The sequence below is a fragment of the Suillus subaureus genome, assembly GCF_016647635.1.
Source record: "Suillus subaureus strain MN1 chromosome Unknown BJ212scaffold_27, whole genome shotgun sequence".
Lineage (NCBI taxonomy): Eukaryota > Fungi > Basidiomycota > Agaricomycetes > Boletales > Suillaceae > Suillus > Suillus subaureus.
The window spans coordinates 124,840-142,017 of record NW_024538583.1 but is presented as its reverse complement, the minus strand read 5'-3'; the positions used below and the strand labels follow the sequence as shown (position 1 = coordinate 142,017).

The following is a 17,178-nucleotide window of genomic DNA, read 5'->3' as shown; positions in this document are numbered from 1 at the left end:
GAGCCGGGAAGAAACGACAATATGAGCATGCAATGGAATTTGGAATAGTTGATTGTATGAGTGTCAAGACAAAAGAAACAAGGCTTCGCAAGTCATTCTAAAACCCCTAAGCCCGCCTCCTCCGCCCAACGGGATTGAGATGCAATAGCATTGCGTAGAGATGAATGAAATAGAAATGAAGCATATAATACACTAACGTGAAGCCTCCAGCATGACGGAGCGTCAGAACGTTGGCCATTTGAGCGGGTCTAGTAATCATGGTTTGCGTCGTCGGTTGTGTGACGTCCCGTGGAAGTGGATCATCATGCGGGAATGCCACAGTCGGCTCTAAGATGGAAACATCAGGATCAGGTGCATCCACAGCAACGGGATCATCTGCAGAGAGTCAACTCGAATCGGCAACTTGGATCCAAACCGCTTCAGGTGGAGTGAAGGGAGGTGGGACGTTTTCCTCGTCGCTGTCGTCATCGGTAGAGGGCTCACCCTTGTTATCGTCAACGGAAAGATCTGGAATGGGGATAACCCCGTCCTTCTTGTCGGCTTCAGCCTTGTCTTTGGCCTCCTGTTCCTGGAGCTGCTGTCTGAGCTTGGTAAGCTCAAGTTCTTTCTTCTCAAGCTCAGCCTTCTCCTTCTCCTTTTCCAGGAGTTCCTTGCGCCGCTTCTCACGCTAAATAGAGTACGTCAGTTCGGTTGGATAAACAGGAGCACGGGCGACGTTCAGCAAGGTCAACAACACCCCGAATACTCACGTCTAGTTTTTCCTTGAGTTCACGAGCCTCTTTTTCCTTTCTCAGGCGTTCTCTAAGCTCCCTCTCGCTGATCACCCAGGCAGCAGCTCCATTGGCAGCGGCTTCAGGTTGCGACTTGTTCTTGAGCAGATCTAAAGTCGTACAAAAATGTGTCAGCACATGATTTTACCTCACTCACCACCCCGCCCACAGTAGATCAAGTAAAGTACAATAGAAAGGAACATCAAAGCACAAGGGGCGCCATAAAATTAGAAGAAACTCACAGCCTTGCAGCGCTGCAACGCTGAACTCGTCATCCGGAATCGAATCTGCAAATATCTTTGCGAGCTGAGCAAGTCTGGCACCATCCAAAGGCTTGGCAGAGTGCTGGCATGCGGTGAGATGCTCCTCGACCGGAGGCGGCAAGTACGCTTGGTTTTTGGAACCAAAGCCATCTCGCGGAGGCTTTGAGGGTGAAGCATCCTTGGAAGACGCCAGGGATGACGTCGACGACGAGAACGAAGGGGAAAGCGACCACAACGTTGAAGATTGTGAAGACGGTGATGGAGAGGACGACTGGGGTGTGGGCGTTGTGGGTAAGTCAATTCCCTCTATGTCTCCTTCTATGACTTCATTGTCTTGATCCGTGGACGGGAAGAAGTTGCGGAATAAAGCCTCCGCTTGCCACTTTGAAGAGTTCTTGAACTCAATCCAAACGTCCATACGACCCGGACGTGAAAGTGCAGGGTCTAGACGCTCCAAGTGGTTGGTGGTGCTACAAGTACACGTCAGGACGTGCTAAACCGAAAAAGGATTTCAAACTTACGCGAAAAGGATGCGACCTTCAGCAGCAGCTACACCGTCCAAAGCGTTCAGCAGGCCGCTCAAACTCAATGTGTTTACATCAGAGATGTGGTCCTTGTGACGTCTGTGCCTCGAGCTGCTGCTCGTCACCGGCTGTTCCGGGGCGCCCTCTTCTGAGCTATTGCTCGACGAATCTGGAGTGCCATTGGAACTCTTATCACGCGTGACGCTCCGCGTAAATGCCGCATCGAGATCCTCGAGAAGCACGATGCAGCGAGCTGGGACACGACCCATGAGGGTGGTCAATGTACTATCGCTGATCCACGAAGAAGACAGTGACACAACGTAAATGTCAAGCATGAGTTCGCCCGCAATGGCATGGATAAGGGAACTCTTTCCAGAGCCAGGTACACCGTGCAGCAAGTAGCCGCGGCGGAATGGAATGCCGCGATCCGCATACCACTGTGGAATTATGAGCAGTGAACGTGGCTTTGATAAAATACCGAAATTACCTTCTCGGATTTCAAAAAGTCGCGCGTGTCGTTGAGAAGCATCTCCTTCACCCCGGGGTTAAGAACAATGGACGACATAGGGCGCTTATGACGAGAGTCGGTCCAGCGCCAGCTACCGTGCGAGTCTGCAAAGTAAATCTGGATCCTGTGGATGGCCTCAGCCTCGTACTCTTTCTTGGCTTGCAACACAAGCTGCTTGAGGATAGTGTTATTCCGTGCAACAACGCTGTGATCCCAGCATACATCAGCCACGAGGCCAAAAATGAGTCAAAAGGGGAATTTGAATATCACCTTATTGACAAGACTTCGCATCCGCTACCGTCTTGCTTTTTACTGCGACGGACCCTGAGCCAGTGACCTTTGTAATAAATAGTGTGCGTGGTGTCGAATGTCGGCTGGAATACGACACGTGTCTTGACTTTGCCGGGGGGTGAATCTTCATCGCCCTCCTCCTCTTCATCGTCACCAAATGAATTGTCTGCTTGGCGAGATCCTGAGAAGCCAGGGGTTGTGGTGCGAGTAGTAGTTTCGAACTCCCTAGAGCGCTGCCACTCAGGGCGGCGTGAGAGCCACAACATGAGCCAATCATAAGGATAGTCCTCTTCCGAGAAATGCGCAGTGAGGAAGAATGCTGTGTCAGGCAATAGCATGTCAGAAAAGACGTCAAATTACGGGCGACTTCTTACAGTTGAGGAAATGAGACCTTTGAGGCGCGCTGTCGTCAGTAAGGAGGTGGATGAGAATGATTCAGGACATACCAGGCTGAGCTAGAGGCTCTTCTGGCTGTCTCGACTGTTCCTCCCAGGACAACAAGCTTCATGCCGTCAATGACTGAGGAGCCTCCTGCGCCTCCGACGAGGGGTTGAACGAGTGACTTGAGAGCGTCCATGGTAATGGTAATGTCTCAAGGTGAGTGGACAAGCCAACGCTGCGAGGAAGGACACTTTGAGTGTAAATAGTGGGAATGTAGGTAACAAGGTGAGTGTGTGAGGATAAGAAGAGGATGGTATCTAATAAACGCTGTAAGGTGATATATAAGCTGTGTCTGTCTGGTGCAATAGGCTATAAGCAGCAAACAAGTTAGCTTAAGTCTATTAGCGTCTAGAGGACAGACAAACAAATAGTCAAGCAACGAAACAAGTCGGGGACTGTCTCTACGGTTCCGTTCGGACTGAGTCTGCAACGAGGAGAAAGCAAGTCAAGCCGCGTCACCAGAACGTGGGTATTCTTTTACTCCCAGATTTAAGCGCTCAGGTCACGCCACCGCTAAAACTTCACAGCATGGTTCATAGCTTGTTGCAAACGTCTCAGAAAAGCGAAGGTCTACGGTAGATACATGTGTACTCATAAGCGGAATGAATCGAGAATCACGATACCGCCAAGTATAACCCTTCTACTGCAACATTGGCCTGCCATATTCCCAACTTCCGAACAATTCTGAGAATCATTGGCGCGGGAAACACCAGCACATATGACACAGGAACCACTACCAGCAGAGGGATGGTCAGAAATAAAGTGATACTCGGTTTGATAACCAAGAAATAAAATAGCGCCTGATAGGATGTCCAGTCCGTGAACTATAATAATAAATGGGCGGCCGAATAACGGAGGTAAGAGGGCTTTTGGCTAGAGGGGGAAAGGCGGATTGGACACACCATGGCTATCGTGTTCTTGTAGAATGAAGATTCGTGGTATGGTGACCCTGACTCTACGTCAGATGATCGCGGTGGTCGCACCCGCTGGAAGATAGGCCGTGGCGGATATGGAGGTGGGTAAGCAAGAGGCCCATGGAATGTTGTTTGGAGACCGAGCTACGAGTGATGCAGTTTCATATTCAATTTGAAATTTAAGATAGAAGCTAAACGCACTTCTCCCCTCGCAAACGCCCTGGCGCCGAGTAAATTAAGGAAACATAGGAGAGCACCCAAAGGCAAGGCAATTAATAATGTTGTACCAGTCTATAAAGGCCGGTCAGAAGTGAATACAATTTTTTAATTTCCAAACTGAACGCCAGGAGACCGAAAAAATCAAAGGCTAGAGCAAAATGCTTACCAAAGTAAATACAAAAAGGTAAACCCATGCAAGGAGGGCATAGGGAAAATTGAGCACTAGAAGATGGAATGCAGCCGAATGGTATGCTCTGCGAGTCATGGGTCGGAAGTAATGAGACCAGCAGCGCCACGAAAACGGCGACCGCCTGTGTGAGCCTCCAGACTGTGACTCAATTGGTGCACTGGGACGTTGGTGACGCCTCTGATGACCATTGTGTGCACACGGATAGTCACGGTCATCCCCGATCGCCTCATATATGTCCACGTCAGACTCGATATCTGGATCAGAATGGAGCAGCGATAGCACTGTTTGCGCTAGCGAGGGCGCAAACGAATTTGATGAAACGATTGTGCTCGACTGCGAATGTGTCCTCTGACGCCCCGACGAACGTTGTGCGGAGCCTGACAGAGAATCACCAAGTAGTGGTGTCTGCTCTGCGGCATCTTCAGTGCGAGGGAATGAATGAGTTGAGACTGATAATTGAGGGGAAAGATGTCCTGAAGCACGATCTGAATCTGGTGGAACCTGTGGTAATAATGGCGCTGGTAAGCGATGCCTCCGACTATGTCGAGCCGCGCGTGAGCGCCGTTCTTGCGATGGATATGGCGGTGGTGGATCGTGAACCGCAGCTGCCTGGTTGAATACGTCTCGAATTCCAGAACGGTTACAAGACTCCTCAGCAGACATTCCTTGGGACATCCTTTTGCAATTGGTTGAGGGAAGGTCGTGATCCAACCCACGCACGTGATTTAATAGTAATAAGAGTTGACAAGGGCTTATGTTAGCACAAAACCTACATAGAATATTACATAATTTAGCGGCAAGCCTTGTCACTTCCTGCCACGGAGTCCCGTCAACTCACTGGCAAGCAGCGGACAGTTACTAGGGCTCGCCTCAACTTTTTTTCCGCATGGACCTTTTGCTTTACACCCAGGATTGGTACTACTGACTGGCCAGCTTCCGCATGTGTCGATGCACAGATCTCATTACAATTTGATCAAGCAAATGCCATTAGACCAGTGCGCTGTCTTCCAATTGAAATATTTAATCAACAACTAAAGCTACATTTACAACCACCGAGATGCCAGGTACATTCCCACTAGGGCGATGATTGTAGCTTGACATTTTCTATTTGCATGTATACATTGACAGAACTGTAGAAGCGGCTCTCGAATCCTGCTCAACAAGAGTCTAGACTGGAGTGAAGCGATCTACTTACATGTAGCATACGTAGCTTGTAGAAGATGATCAACGTTAACATTAATAATGGAATATGCTGTCAGAGTTCTAGGTGCCGAAGCACATACAATGCCGAGAAAATAATTAAGCAAATATAATAAATTCGGAGACGGTGACCATGTTAGCGGTTTCTTCTTTTTGCCTGCTAACTTCCCACATCCGCTAATTATTGTTGGATCACCCGCTCTTTCGAAACTTTTGATCTCTACCTTTCATCTTCTTGTCTGCATTCTTCCTTTCTTTCTTTCTGTTCACGCACGACATTCTCTCTCTCTTTCTAAATCATGGGTTGTGTTCAATCTACTGGCGTCGACAGCGAGGCCAAGGCTCGTGCGTATTCATCTACCCTATGTCCGAACGAAGACCTGACTTAAGCTCGTCTTTTGTAGGCAACGATGAGATTGAAAACCAACTCAGACGAGATCGAATGATGGCAAAGAATGAGATTAAAATGTTGCTGCTGGGAGCAGGAGAGTCAGGAAAGGTCGGTTACGCACTGACCATCCCGAACACATTGTTGACAAACCATGTTTTCATAGTCTACCGTCCTCAAGCAGATGAAACTCATCCATCATGGTGGCTATAACGACTCTGAACGAGATTCCTACAAGGAAATAATTTACTCCAACACCATTCAGTCCATGCGGTGCGTGTTATAACCCGTCAAAACTCGATTGTAACCCTGAAGGGTCTTCTAGCGCCATCCTCGAGGCTATGCCTCAACTCGATATATCTTTATCACCACAGAATGATGCTCGTCGTGCCGTAATTCTCGCTCTTCCTGGCCAGATTGAGGGCGATGTGCTCCCAAGAGATGTCGCTGACGCCATTCGAGGACTTTGGCGAGACTCAGGTGTCAAGGAGGCCGTTCGTCGCTCACGAGAGTTCCAGTTGAATGATTCTGCTGTCTACTACTTCAACGCAATCGACCGCATGTGCGGACCAGGGTACATGCCGACGGATCAAGATATCTTGCGGAGTAGAGTGAAGACGACTGGCATCACTGAAACCACATTCAAGGTCGGCGAACTTACGTACAAACTCTTTGATGTCGGAGGTCAGCGGAGTGAACGTAAGAAGTGGATTCACTGCTTCGAGAACGTCACAGCGTTGGTATTTCTGGTATCCTTGAGCGAGTACGATCAGATGTTGTATGAAGATGAGAGTGTTGTAAGTTCAAAGCTCCTGATTTGTGTATCTCCTTTCAGATTGATTACGCCTGTAGAATCGCATGCAAGAGGCTCTGACTCTCTTCGACTCAATATGCAATTCACGGTGGTTTGTTAAGACATCAATTGTACGTACCTCTACCTCGTGGCGTATTACATACTTATTCCCTGCACAGATTTTGTTCTTGAACAAAATCGATCTGTTCGCTGAGAAACTCCCACATTCACCGCTTGGTGACTACTTCCCAGACTACACGGGCGGCAACAACTATGATGCCGCTTGCGATTATTTGCTTCACCGCTTCGTTGCACTCAATCAGAATGCCGCGACCAAGCAAATATACGCCCATTATACTTGCGCAACGGATACTCAACAAATCAGATGTAAGAATTCTCCCCTTGCGCCCGTGGTTTACATAGATTGACTCTGCCTTCATAGTCGTGTTGAGTGCTATTCAAGATATTCTGCTACAGATTCATCTTCGCGAGTGTGGCCTGCTGTGATGGCATCATAGCGCCACTCTTCTCTCTTTGGTCTTTGTTTTACCCCATGCATCATCTGCCTCTCGCGCATGCAGTTCGCTCTACCAGCTTTCATCGCATCAGACATTTACACCTCTACATCTTGGTCATCCATCTCTCTTATTTTGAGTTACGTCTATCATCGTTCTGTGCGCGCTTCTGAACATACACGTACCATGATGGGTTCGTGGGAGTGTCTTATATCGCTGTGTCAATTCCCTTTCCTCTCTCATTTCCTTCTACCAAAACACGGATCGACCAAAACCTAGTATACCCTTCTTATACGATTCCTATGTAATTGGAGCTCTTATCTTGACCGCTCATTAATTCTTTGTGATTTGAATTTATCAAAATTTCAGGCAACACATCGGGTGGTCCGGCCATGGGTGATATATATTAGCCTAAGGTGTGAATGATGCGAAGTTTGGGATGATATTATTGTAAAACACTGATATGATTGAGCACATGGTTCACCCAGGCCACATAGAGAACCCCATCAGTCATCCATCTAAGTACCACGCGCTCGGGGGTCGACGGTGGTGCTGGATCTACGACCGTGTTGGGTTCTGTGGGATGATTGGGTTATCACAAGAGCGGTGCCCTGTCATCGACTCATGCCAGGTTGACACCGCCGGATCCAAGTATAGCTCCAATTTGATAAGGAACTGTCATGGGATCTCGATATTAATGGCGCAGCACTCTTGGAGTAGAAGATGACGACTGATGGCGAATTCTGGCATCTGCGGACGCCGTAAGCACCATTCCCGAGGAGGCATAGGATTCAGTTAGGCGCTCATGTCAACGGACAGGTTGTAGCGCTTTGTACAGGTATGGCAGAAGCTTATTTACCTTTCAAGCATAGTTGAACATCCGTTCCCGTTCCAGAACATGCATCACGAGTCTGCTGGTAGTGCAGATGCCGCTATAAAGGGGAACGCCACACAGCTGGCGAGCAGAATCATACCCACACATGGCAGGTGATGACGCTGTAACTAGGATAGCGCTCCGATGACTTGCTGGCGAACGCCTGGATCAAATTTCTGTCAAAAAGGTATTCGTGCAAATGCAAGATAGGGTTGTGATGCAATAGTACAGCCTGTACAGGTGCGTTTGAACGACGGTTATAGCAAACTGATGAGTCGGCGATAGAGCTCAGAGATTTATCGATTTGGATGATAGTTATAGATTAGAGAGATTAGAAGCTGAAGTAGGTATATCTGTAACACGTCCGACAATGTTGTAGCGTTTCCTGTTAAATGAAGATAAGCGTCATGGCATGTTTGTCTAAGCGACCTTGTTCGGGACATACTGGAAAAATAAGAACCAGTCATTGAGGACGTTCTTCTCGTTCTCTGGTAGGTCGCTGTAGTCTGGTACAGCATCCTCTGGTTTCAAACTAGACATTCCAAGTCCCTTTGAGCCGTCCTTCCCGGCAAAGATGTTGTATGATTTTCCGGGACCGTACACGTCGCTTTTACGTGTGACGTCAAAGACAGTGCCTACAAGAAGTGAGCGGGAGGATCATCACCTCATACACGAGGACAAACCCTTAACAGACACGTAGATCGGCTTCGAACTGTCGGAGCCGTCGAACTGCTTGAGTTGATCAAGGGTGAAGGGGTCATCTTTCGGGGGGTCGAGATCGTCTCTAGGTGGTTGCATGATGGTCTTAAGGGACTTCTTCTCCTCTAGTTGTGAGTCTACTGGTGGAGACTGCTGCGATGGCGATAAGGTGCGTCGTTGTACGAGAAATAGAAGAGGCAAGGCTAGCACGAGTCCATAGATCACCACTAAAAACATGACTGGCTAACCACTAATTCGGCATTTGCCGCCTCTTACACTTTCCTGGTGTGCTTGCGGACCTTCAAATTTCACGTCCATCCTGATCATTGCTGTCTGCTTTCCTCAAAGCTTGATGTTAGCCAAAGTACCATAGACCACTGGGATCCACCGGGCCCCCTTTATGTATCTGCAGCTTGGATAGTGCTTGTCAAAGTGCTGTGACCCTGGCAGTCAAAGTAGCCACACCTCTCGACTATAAAACTAGGTCGCATCATGGTGGCACAAACCATCGACTCGCAATCAGTGCGACTGCTGTGTTTTTCGTGTATCTATCATAATATCTCGCCTGTCTCTAACGTCCGTGCACCATGATTCCCCCGTTTTCCGTCCCTGTCTATGAACCACTTCCCTATGCTCTTTCAGGTCTCAGCTTCACGCGGCTACCGATGTACACACAGCGTTACCTGCTAGACATTGCAAAGTCGACACCTCCTCATACGCCCAAAGTGAACCCTGTGTTGGACGAGCGCTCAATCATATCACTGGCTCTCTCCATGAATCTTATAGGGAATGACATAGCCCTCGTTAATCTGCGGCACGAGACCATCACCATGGCCCGTGATCTTGAAAGAGGCATCTCGCCTCAGGCTAGTGCACAGCGGCACCTGGCAGCGCAGAATAAGCGCCTCCAAACAGTATTGGGTACATTGCTGCCAGAGCGAGAGCTCATCTTCAACGAATTCATGATCAAGTTTGACGCGCTTGTCTGGCTGGATCAAGAAGGACGCGAGAATCATACCCCTGAGGATTGGCAGAGGTACAGGAACGCGCTGCTGAAACCTATTCTTGACCATACAAGCGAACAGCTTGTCGCACGGGACGAATACGTCAGGAATCTGCCAGTGATTAACGAATATTACTACCGGGCGCCTTCCTTACCATACTCACGACTGGGTTCACCCAACCCAGACGCAAGCCGCACACGCTCCTGGAGATCTGCTACCCGTGGACCTGATTCCGGACAGGATTGGTCCAGGGGTCGGATGTTAAGCCGGCATTCATAAAGGACTTAGTATCATATTGTCCACAAATCGAACAATTCATTATACAATGAAGCACACTCATTAATGCTGTTACATACATACATACATACATACATATTCTATATACTTGATCACACTGGGATATCTATACAGCGTTGCAATCGTTATCTCTCCAGTGGTGTGAAGTATTATGCCGTGTCCGTAAGCCTCGAGTGGAAAATTCAACTGCCCCCATGGGCTTCTTAATCCCCTGATCGACCTCGTAGTGGTAAATCCAATCACCACAAGAAGCCCCGAAAACATTTCGGTACCATTCAACTCACAAAAGGTAAAAAGTTTGCTTCATGACATCAGGGCATCCTCCGCGGGTAAAAAGTCGTCACTGGTAATGTTATTGAAGAACAGGCTCACGACAAGCGGAATCGACAATCAACGGGGGTATCGGAAATGGTACAATACAAACAGGTTTCGAAACCATCAGGTGATGTAAATTATTGCGAAGCTTGACCAAATTATGGAGAAAGAAGGAGTAAGAGAGATCGAATACAGTAATAACCAAGGCTGCAGAAAACGAAACAATATTGACATAGCATCTGACGTAAACTAACAGGGAGGCAATATTTGCGATGGGTCGTGGGCGAAGAGGCGTTGGATATGAGTTGTTGAATCTGAGATTGGTCATGGCCCACCCCGGAGAAGTGGAGGGAGCGAACAGTTGGGTGGCAGTGGCGCAACGATATTGACGGTGTGGCAAGCCTCCGTCACTCGCTTCCGCAAGTCGTCGCATTTGCTCAATAACACTAAGAATTTCCGATCAGATCAATGATAATGATGAGAAAACTTGTATTACTAACTTGGGCAAGGCCACAACGTATTCAACACGTCGACTGGCATTATGACGTCTTTGGCAACTTCCAAAGCATCAAGAAGGGACTTGTCCTCCTCCCACAAAGAAAGACATCTGCAGGTATGGTTTCTGTATTAAGCAGGTGAAGTCTCTAAATGTGCGCTAGACTTACGTCGCTACTTGGCTTGCAAACCAAGTCACCTGGAACGGCTGCCTGGTGAAAAGATGGCCATCTTGATCGCCAAGATGGTGAATTGACATCTTAACTCTGCGGATGAAAAGGGTCTGGTAGTACACTGCCGTTGCCAACATCACAATCAATCAACACATCCCGAAAATAGAGCCACTTACGCCACTGCTCAGCCTGCTTGCGGTTGAACTGAGGGGAATTTCCAGCTTCTGCATGGCCACTAGATACGCCACCATTAGCAAGAATGATGACATATCAAAATCAGATGCTTACGCTTGTAAAAGCTGAGTAATTATGATCTGTGTGCTGCAGAAAATTGTTATCATCAATGGAAAACACTGAGATGAAATAGACGTACTTGTACACGTACTCCCGACACATGTACAACAATGCCATATCGAGGTTGCAGGTGTGGGTATCCAAGGCATCTTGGATTTCAAGGGTCTCCGACCAAGCTTCAACCGCAAGGTCGGTTGTCTCTGTGCTGCTAAAAACATTTTTCCGCAGACGGGTGGTACAGAAATTCCAAAGGAGCATGCTGCGGCAATAGAGTGCCCATATTGATTCTTTCGGAGACTGCGCCTTGTGCTCATTGGAGCCTCGTTGTGATATCTCACCAGGGAACAGTAACCGGAACTGTACAACTGTCAGCCTGAACTAAATGCACGGACAAGGAACAGACATTGGAAGGGTCGGTTAGGAAAAGATCGCTCGGCTCTTTCTGGAACGCGATGCAATGTGACGTGTACCTGGCCACGAGGTTAAGGGCGCTCCAACATAGCCTCCTACAAGATTCCTTGTGCATCTCCTCAGGGGTCCACGAGGGATCCCAAGGTAGCGTGGATGACCATGAAGATGAAAATTGTTCCGTAGCGATAGATGAATTTGGAAGGGGTATACAGTCGCACTTGCGAGGGATGGCATGAGGGGTACGGACCCCGTCCTTAGACATTTGATCAAAGGGGCGGCGTCTGTGAGCGATGGGTACAGCATTTGGGGTGAACGTCGACACGTCTGGCTCATTGCCGTCCAGGAACGTCAAGCCTAATTGGCGGACAATTCCATCGAGATAGGCCAGAGAGCGTCTCGCGCGTTCGGAGGTATAGTGTGGGTGAGCCGAGGACTCGTACACAGCAATAATCTGGATAGAACGTAAGCAACAATTGAGAGAAGCTGGAAGCATGCACTGACAAGAGCAGCCTTCGCAAGGGTCATGTCTATCCATTGGGAATTCAACGACGCTTCGAGCCAAGCCTGCGCCTTATCACGAAGCCAGACGGCGCGCTCGCGACCTGCAGACCCCAGTTCCATCTCACTCGATTTCATCAGGGTTGCTAAAGCTAACCCCGCAAAAACAAGTGAAGGTTGCATAAGCGAACGTTCTTCAGGGTTGTATAGGCTATGGACGAAGTCTGGAACGTTCACGAATGATAACCAATAACCGCTAGTGGTGAACCTTAACAAGGATTAAATCAAATCAATTGAGTCATTAGTCGATGACCTACAGTGTTGAGAGATCTGATGCTATGTCCTTTAAGCTGATAAATAAAGCATCATTTAATTAGTCTATTCATGCAATCGATAATGCAAATGACGTACGACTGATCCCGAGTAGTAGAGTAGCTCATAACCAAATTATCCCACCACTCCTTGCGACTGTATTGTACGGAGGGCGTTGATGGGATGCGGTACTTCTCCACTTGATGCTGGATAAGTGATCGAATCAAAAAATATTTGGCAGATGAAGAAACACGGTGAAATAAACGTACTGGATAACTATCGTCTGAGGCTGCACGCGTTTGCATAGACGAAGAAAAGTCAGGGCCAGTAGGCGAAAGTGAGGGCTGGAGTCGAATTCGATCCCCATCAGGCCGCAAGGCGGGAACATTGGGAAGTCCACGAGATTCCCGCGGAAGTTCGAAGTCGTCATTCCTGACCGAAGTACGTTTCCGTTTAGACGGAAGGGAAGGAGGGGAAGAGCCATCGGTCGGCCGTTTCTTACATGAGCGCTGGCGAGTGCCTGGCCTTTTATCAGGCCCTCGCCGTTTGGGTGCTGCATCATATTGACATTCATTCGAGCGGCGCACACAATTATGACAAATTGGTCTTGTGGAGTCGCACCGAATTTTCCTCGCACGACTTAGCAACCACGTGAATGAGCAGCCTGAAATAAGAATAAGAATGAACGCACCATTGCCGACAAGCTATCACTTGATTCGAAATTTCCCTGCGGGGCGGATCCTGGGACGTAGATGCGGCTGGCTGTGGTTGGGGGGTTGACTCTGACGTTGGAACAGAGGATCGAGTGCTCTCTGGAGTTTGTATTACAGGGGGTTGTGTTGAACCACCACCCGAGGAGTAAGATTGTGGGCGCAAGTCCTCGGCAGAATATCTTCGGTTTGGGGGGCCTTGGTAGGACAAGTTGACGGCGCCGCCATGAGCTGGAGGGGGCGGAAGACGGGTGTTAGGGTAGGCATGGGGCGGGATATCAAGACCAAGGTGATTTCTTTGTGGAAGAGGAAACTCAGATTGATATGAATTATGGTGGTGAGGATTCTGATTTGAATGAAGATTCAAGGGGGTTTCGAGAAGGTGAGGGTGCGGGTGGATGTTGATATTGGTGTAATCGAACTGAGAGGCCAGGATGCCCGCTGCATGTTGTATATCTAGTTGATCTTGGTGATAGCGGACTTTATTGTGGACAACATGTGAAATGACGATTAACGTTGTTTTGAAAAGACTACGAATTTTGATAGGGCTTACTGTCTCCGTGCGGCTGAGGAAATTGAGCCCCGAAGATGGGTGAGTGTAGGCCGGAGCCATCCTCACTGGACTGAGGGCCGTCCTCCATCATTATGCCTTGTGGAAATGGAGTATAGATATCACTGTCTGTGCTGATGACCATAAGTACTGAAAGAAGGGGGGATGAGAGTTTAGAAGGAAAATGGTAACTGGTAATACGGCACTGGTTTTCGATGCTTTGCCACGCGAGACTTACTTGTAAAACTTGAAGGAGAAAGTACTTGTTAAGGGGAACTCATGCCCACGGCAAGCTCAATGATTATCAAATCTTGGTACAATCATCAAAATCACATATATCATACATACATTTATATTTTATATTTTATCTGGAATATCTTTACGAAAAAGGGGGAAAATCTTGCACCTCCATGAATTCTTTCCTTGGGGTGCAACTTGCTTTTTTCCATCACATTCATACCCACGACGCAACTTCGGGGCCGCCTTGAGCACCGTGTACGTGTGCCTGGTCGTCAAGTGTTCCGAACAAAACTCTAATTATTTTCCTCCACTTTTGTTCTCAACATGGCTCATTGTGTAAATTACCAAATTTGATCACCCCTTCTCATCAGAATTGACTATCTTGCTTAACCTTGCTCAATTTTCAATATCAACTTCCATTACATGCCGCGTAGCCTCAATCCGGGTTATCTCCTTCAATTGACAGTCCTGCACATTTGATGTTTTTTAAATTCATCTATTTCTCTTACGGCCCCCGACCCTCTCTCCGTTGTAGTGAAGACACGTCCCCCCCTCAAACTTCAGGGTCACTTGACTCACTTCATTCTAACTGTCAGTCGGACTTCCGACCGCACCTTCCCGCGACGATTAACGACCGTCGGATGGCCTCAGTCTGATTGTGCCACGTCTGAAAACTTTAAAATTAGCCGGATAGCCGTGCTCAATTTGGAAGGTACCGTACGCAAACCGCATGGCACAGCACGGCACATACAAAAGATACTTAAGCGCTGTTAAGTTCCTCGTCGTAAATCTGCGATTGAGGGGATTAGATACCCCACACAGATGCAGCTGAACTAGGCTGAACTACGGTCACAGCTCATTTAGGCTGATTTTAATCGCGGCTAGACACGTCAGCGCGGGGGATTCTCTGGGATTTTTGGTATGTGGAGTCCCTTACATGTCCGAAATGATCCCAAATGTTGTTACTTACGTCAAATCCTATCGTGGTGATTAGTAGGTGCGATCACCGTCCTCTCGTTAACCTCATGCAGGTCCGTGCTAGTGTGGCGACGTGAAGGTCATGATCCAAGTAGAGGACGGCATAAGTTCACCGCGATTTTCAATGTCAATTCCACGAAAACATAGTACTGGTTATCTGCCATCGTTACAGATGTGATGTATTTGGCCGCATCCATGCTATTTACAGTTCGAATGTCTGTATCTCAAGTCAGTAGCTACCATCGCGACCCAACACTAGAATTTTCAGGGCGGTCACCTTTAGTTTCACAGGCGCATCCTTTCATGATAAGCCAAATTAGGATACTTGTGCAAAACATAGGGCTGTAACACGTGACGAACCTTGGCGTTGAGTTGCTGTGCAGTACAAGCTTTTGCATTTTTATTGGCATGCTTCTCCTCCGTAAACGAGTCAACTTGACAGTCAATCGATCTGTCACAGATACACGTTCCATACGGCCGTTTGACCATTTGACCTCGAAACTTTCTGATCGCAAACTATCACAATTGGCACCGAAATTGCTGTATATGGTATCCTCTGTATTCGGGGATACAACAGTCCTCGTGTCTTGCCTCATCCATGTTCAATTTCTTGTTCTCGTGTTGTGTTCGTCAGCGTCGGCGCGACCTAGTGTGTATGATGAAATGGGTCATGGAATCAATATACCTAACAATTCAATAGACGGCTCCTGATGAACGCACCTTTCTAATACCCGCCACCACCGCAAGCGAGACTCCTACGCAAGTGTCCTACACTTTACTCTTCACTGTCTCTTTCTCAAAGTCGGCACAGGCCTCAGCCGCGGGTGGTTGACCACCAGAAACTAAAAGAGAGGTTGGGTACTGTCGTGCGCTCAAAAGAAGGGTGCGTTTCCTTTGTCTCTATAATTGCTTTTTCTTTCTCCTACAGCGTGCTTTCTGACGATGCCACACAGAAAAATGGTTAATGTCAATGCCGCCTTCCCATTTAACCTCCACAACCAGTCACTTGGCGATCCTCCGTCTCGCAGTGTCTCAGGCGGAACCCTGGATAGCAGTCGGCAGGCCTCGCGATCTCCTGCACGTCATTCGCTACACACGAGATACTCGAGCACTTCGCTGCAGCGGGATGCGGAAGGTCCCGCTTCTCAGAGCAATGACGTAGTGGAAGGAAGAGGTGACCCGCACAAGCCGATATTAAATGTTAGGCTTGTATCAACTCCAGTGAGCAACAGTGCAAACAGGGCAATTAATAGCATCTCTCGGGGGCGACCAGGGCGTGGGATCGAACATGGACGAGTGATGGTTGTCAGTGCTGACCACATTTCTCATCCTGACGAGGACGACGAAGAACATGACCATGTGGCTGAAGACAGTGATGTGCTGACACCTCCTCGTCCACAAGTGTACACGTCTGAAAGAGATGCAGACAATTCATCTGATAGTGTGAGCTATTAATCTATGGTTAACATCCTGCGACCCTAACTCGTTCTTTCCACAAGGATCCCTCCAAACCGTCTCCTGTTGCCAATGTCATACATACCGAGGATTTTACGATTCGTGACGCTGGTGCTATATCACGTTCCTGGGGGGACTGAATGCTCCGATCGTTTGTTCTAAAATCTGCATGCTCATTCCGGAACTTGGTCGTCCATTTAAGGTAGTACATGACCCTTGCATGTATTTCCGACTACTGCAAGGATTGTTCCGCACAGTCGATCTGCCGGATCTAAATTCATGCTACATCTGGTTAGCGTTTATACCAAAAATTTCGGCCCGATTCATTTGTCAATGCTTTCGTCGGAGCGATGAGAGTCACACAGCTATCTTTGATTGAATGATTGGACGATACACTGAAATAACTGTGCAGATGGGACCGTGAATTCCCTATTATCTTTGGCAGCGCGATGCCTTTGTATGGGCATCTTGATATTGGGTTTCCTGTGCGTCTCTCGCGTTGCGCTCTAAACCCTCAATATTCATTGGGCAGTAAATCGGGCACGGCGCTGACCAGAAATGGGCAGGTGGCGTCCACAAAGGCGATCCACAAGAAAATCAGGGCAGGGTTGCAATGGCGACATTCCCTAAGAAAATATAGGTTTTTAGACACCCACCTGTTGTAAATTGAGGTTTCATTGCGAGAGGGTCCATCCGTTGCTCTTGGAAGGCAGGGCGGTGAACAGTTTTTCATTCTCATCGGCACCCGTGCGTATGGGATTAACAGCCAACTCAGGTGCGTTCTTTGCTGAGTACTATACGTGTCCCACCGACGATGAACTTAAAATGACGCCATCTGCAGACGCCTACGGGCTGTT

General features: G+C 48.2%; 8 protein-coding genes across 8 annotated transcripts; 4 read left to right on the top strand and 4 right to left on the bottom strand.

Moving 5' to 3' along the window:
* Positions 1-385: 385 nt before the first annotated feature.
* On the bottom strand, positions 386-2,933 carry BJ212DRAFT_1277006 (uncharacterized protein; the record flags this gene model as incomplete). The annotated part of the gene is made up of 8 exons (XM_041331324.1): positions 386-667; positions 750-880; positions 1,013-1,503; positions 1,555-1,994; positions 2,045-2,270; positions 2,336-2,675; positions 2,731-2,747; positions 2,803-2,933. 8 exons carry the CDS (start codon positions 2,931-2,933, stop codon positions 386-388), a joined length of 2,058 nt encoding a protein of 685 aa, XP_041190373.1.
* A 390-nt stretch (positions 2,934-3,323) lies between these two features.
* BJ212DRAFT_1371308 (uncharacterized protein) lies at positions 3,324-4,892 on the bottom strand. Its single transcript, XM_041336282.1, has 4 exons — positions 4,097-4,892; positions 3,913-4,002; positions 3,700-3,855; positions 3,324-3,621 (listed from the first exon to the last, which is right to left on the bottom strand). Exons 1-4 carry the CDS (start codon positions 4,793-4,795, stop codon positions 3,412-3,414), a joined length of 1,155 nt encoding a protein of 384 aa, XP_041190372.1. The 5' UTR covers positions 4,796-4,892; the 3' UTR covers positions 3,324-3,411.
* Positions 4,893-5,466: 574 nt separating this feature from the next.
* On the top strand, positions 5,467-7,393 carry BJ212DRAFT_1371305 (G protein alpha-subunit). Its single transcript, XM_041336281.1, has 7 exons — positions 5,467-5,665; positions 5,725-5,819; positions 5,875-5,981; positions 6,034-6,505; positions 6,561-6,632; positions 6,681-6,888; positions 6,944-7,393. Exons 1-7 carry the CDS (start codon positions 5,620-5,622, stop codon positions 7,006-7,008), a joined length of 1,065 nt encoding a protein of 354 aa, XP_041190371.1. The 5' UTR covers positions 5,467-5,619; the 3' UTR covers positions 7,009-7,393.
* Positions 7,394-8,205: 812 nt separating this feature from the next.
* BJ212DRAFT_1277042 (progesterone binding protein) lies at positions 8,206-8,688 on the bottom strand (the record flags this gene model as incomplete). The annotated part of the gene is made up of 3 exons (XM_041331329.1): positions 8,206-8,275; positions 8,336-8,525; positions 8,574-8,688. 3 exons carry the CDS (start codon positions 8,686-8,688, stop codon positions 8,206-8,208), a joined length of 375 nt encoding a protein of 124 aa, XP_041190370.1.
* Positions 8,689-8,894: 206 nt separating this feature from the next.
* On the top strand, positions 8,895-10,100 carry BJ212DRAFT_1371299 (uncharacterized protein). Its single transcript, XM_041336280.1, has one exon. It carries the CDS (start codon positions 9,177-9,179, stop codon positions 9,870-9,872), a length of 696 nt encoding a protein of 231 aa, XP_041190369.1. The 5' UTR covers positions 8,895-9,176; the 3' UTR covers positions 9,873-10,100.
* A 75-nt stretch (positions 10,101-10,175) lies between these two features.
* Positions 10,176-13,970, bottom strand: BJ212DRAFT_1371289 (uncharacterized protein). The gene is made up of 14 exons (XM_041336279.1): positions 13,887-13,970; positions 13,652-13,798; positions 13,080-13,578; positions 12,658-13,027; positions 12,488-12,594; positions 12,394-12,426; positions 12,080-12,344; positions 11,571-12,029; positions 11,247-11,524; positions 11,162-11,194; positions 11,050-11,108; positions 10,871-10,994; positions 10,706-10,812; positions 10,176-10,651 (listed from the first exon to the last, which is right to left on the bottom strand). Exons 2-14 carry the CDS (start codon positions 13,791-13,793, stop codon positions 10,530-10,532), a joined length of 2,598 nt encoding a protein of 865 aa, XP_041190368.1. The 5' UTR covers positions 13,794-13,798; positions 13,887-13,970; the 3' UTR covers positions 10,176-10,529.
* Positions 13,971-15,230: 1,260 nt separating this feature from the next.
* On the top strand, positions 15,231-16,131 carry BJ212DRAFT_1371285 (uncharacterized protein). Its single transcript, XM_041336278.1, has 3 exons — positions 15,231-15,515; positions 15,567-15,625; positions 15,678-16,131. The coding sequence occupies exons 1-3, from the start codon at positions 15,465-15,467 to the stop codon at positions 15,829-15,831; spliced, it is 264 nt and encodes an 87-aa protein (XP_041190367.1). The 5' UTR covers positions 15,231-15,464; the 3' UTR covers positions 15,832-16,131.
* BJ212DRAFT_1276953 (uncharacterized protein) lies at positions 15,824-16,461 on the top strand (the record flags this gene model as incomplete). The annotated part of the gene is made up of 2 exons (XM_041331318.1): positions 15,824-16,309; positions 16,366-16,461. The coding sequence occupies 2 exons, from the start codon at positions 15,824-15,826 to the stop codon at positions 16,459-16,461; spliced, it is 582 nt and encodes a 193-aa protein (XP_041190366.1).
* Positions 16,462-17,178: the final 717 nt, after the last annotated feature.

Bases quoted from the DNA above. Each gene is read 5' to 3' on its own strand.
- BJ212DRAFT_1371308 (XM_041336282.1), bottom strand. From the start codon at position 4,795: ATGTCCCAAGGAATGTCTGCTGAGGAGTCTTGTAACCGTTCTGGAATT. The intron at 4,003-4,096 runs GTAAGCATTTTG...CGGCCTTTATAG, and splicing joins ACCTTTTTGTATTTACTTTG to ACTGGTACAACATTATTAAT. The intron at 3,856-3,912 runs GTGCGTTTAGCT...CATCACTCGTAG, and splicing joins GGGCGTTTGCGAGGGGAGAA to CTCGGTCTCCAAACAACATT.
- BJ212DRAFT_1371305 (XM_041336281.1), top strand. From the start codon at position 5,620: ATGGGTTGTGTTCAATCTACTGGCGTCGACAGCGAGGCCAAGGCTC. The intron at 5,820-5,874 runs GTCGGTTACGCA...ATGTTTTCATAG, and splicing joins GAGCAGGAGAGTCAGGAAAG to TCTACCGTCCTCAAGCAGAT. The intron at 6,633-6,680 runs GTACGTACCTCT...TTCCCTGCACAG, and splicing joins GGTTTGTTAAGACATCAATT to ATTTTGTTCTTGAACAAAAT.
- BJ212DRAFT_1371299 (XM_041336280.1), top strand. From the start codon at position 9,177: ATGATTCCCCCGTTTTCCGTCCCTGTCTATGAACCACTTCCCTATGCT.
- BJ212DRAFT_1371289 (XM_041336279.1), bottom strand. From the start codon at position 13,793: ATGGTCATCAGCACAGACAGTGATATCTATACTCCATTTCCACAAGGC. The intron at 13,028-13,079 runs GTGCGTTCATTC...GTGGTTGCTAAG, and splicing joins GTGATAGCTTGTCGGCAATG to TCGTGCGAGGAAAATTCGGT. The intron at 12,030-12,079 runs GTCAGTGCATGC...CGTTCTATCCAG, and splicing joins CCCTTGCGAAGGCTGCTCTT to ATTATTGCTGTGTACGAGTC.
- BJ212DRAFT_1371285 (XM_041336278.1), top strand. From the start codon at position 15,465: ATGTTCAATTTCTTGTTCTCGTGTTGTGTTCGTCAGCGTCGGCGCGAC. The intron at 15,516-15,566 runs GTGTGTATGATG...ACAATTCAATAG, and splicing joins GTCAGCGTCGGCGCGACCTA to ACGGCTCCTGATGAACGCAC. The intron at 15,626-15,677 runs GCAAGTGTCCTA...AAGTCGGCACAG, and splicing joins ACCGCAAGCGAGACTCCTAC to GCCTCAGCCGCGGGTGGTTG.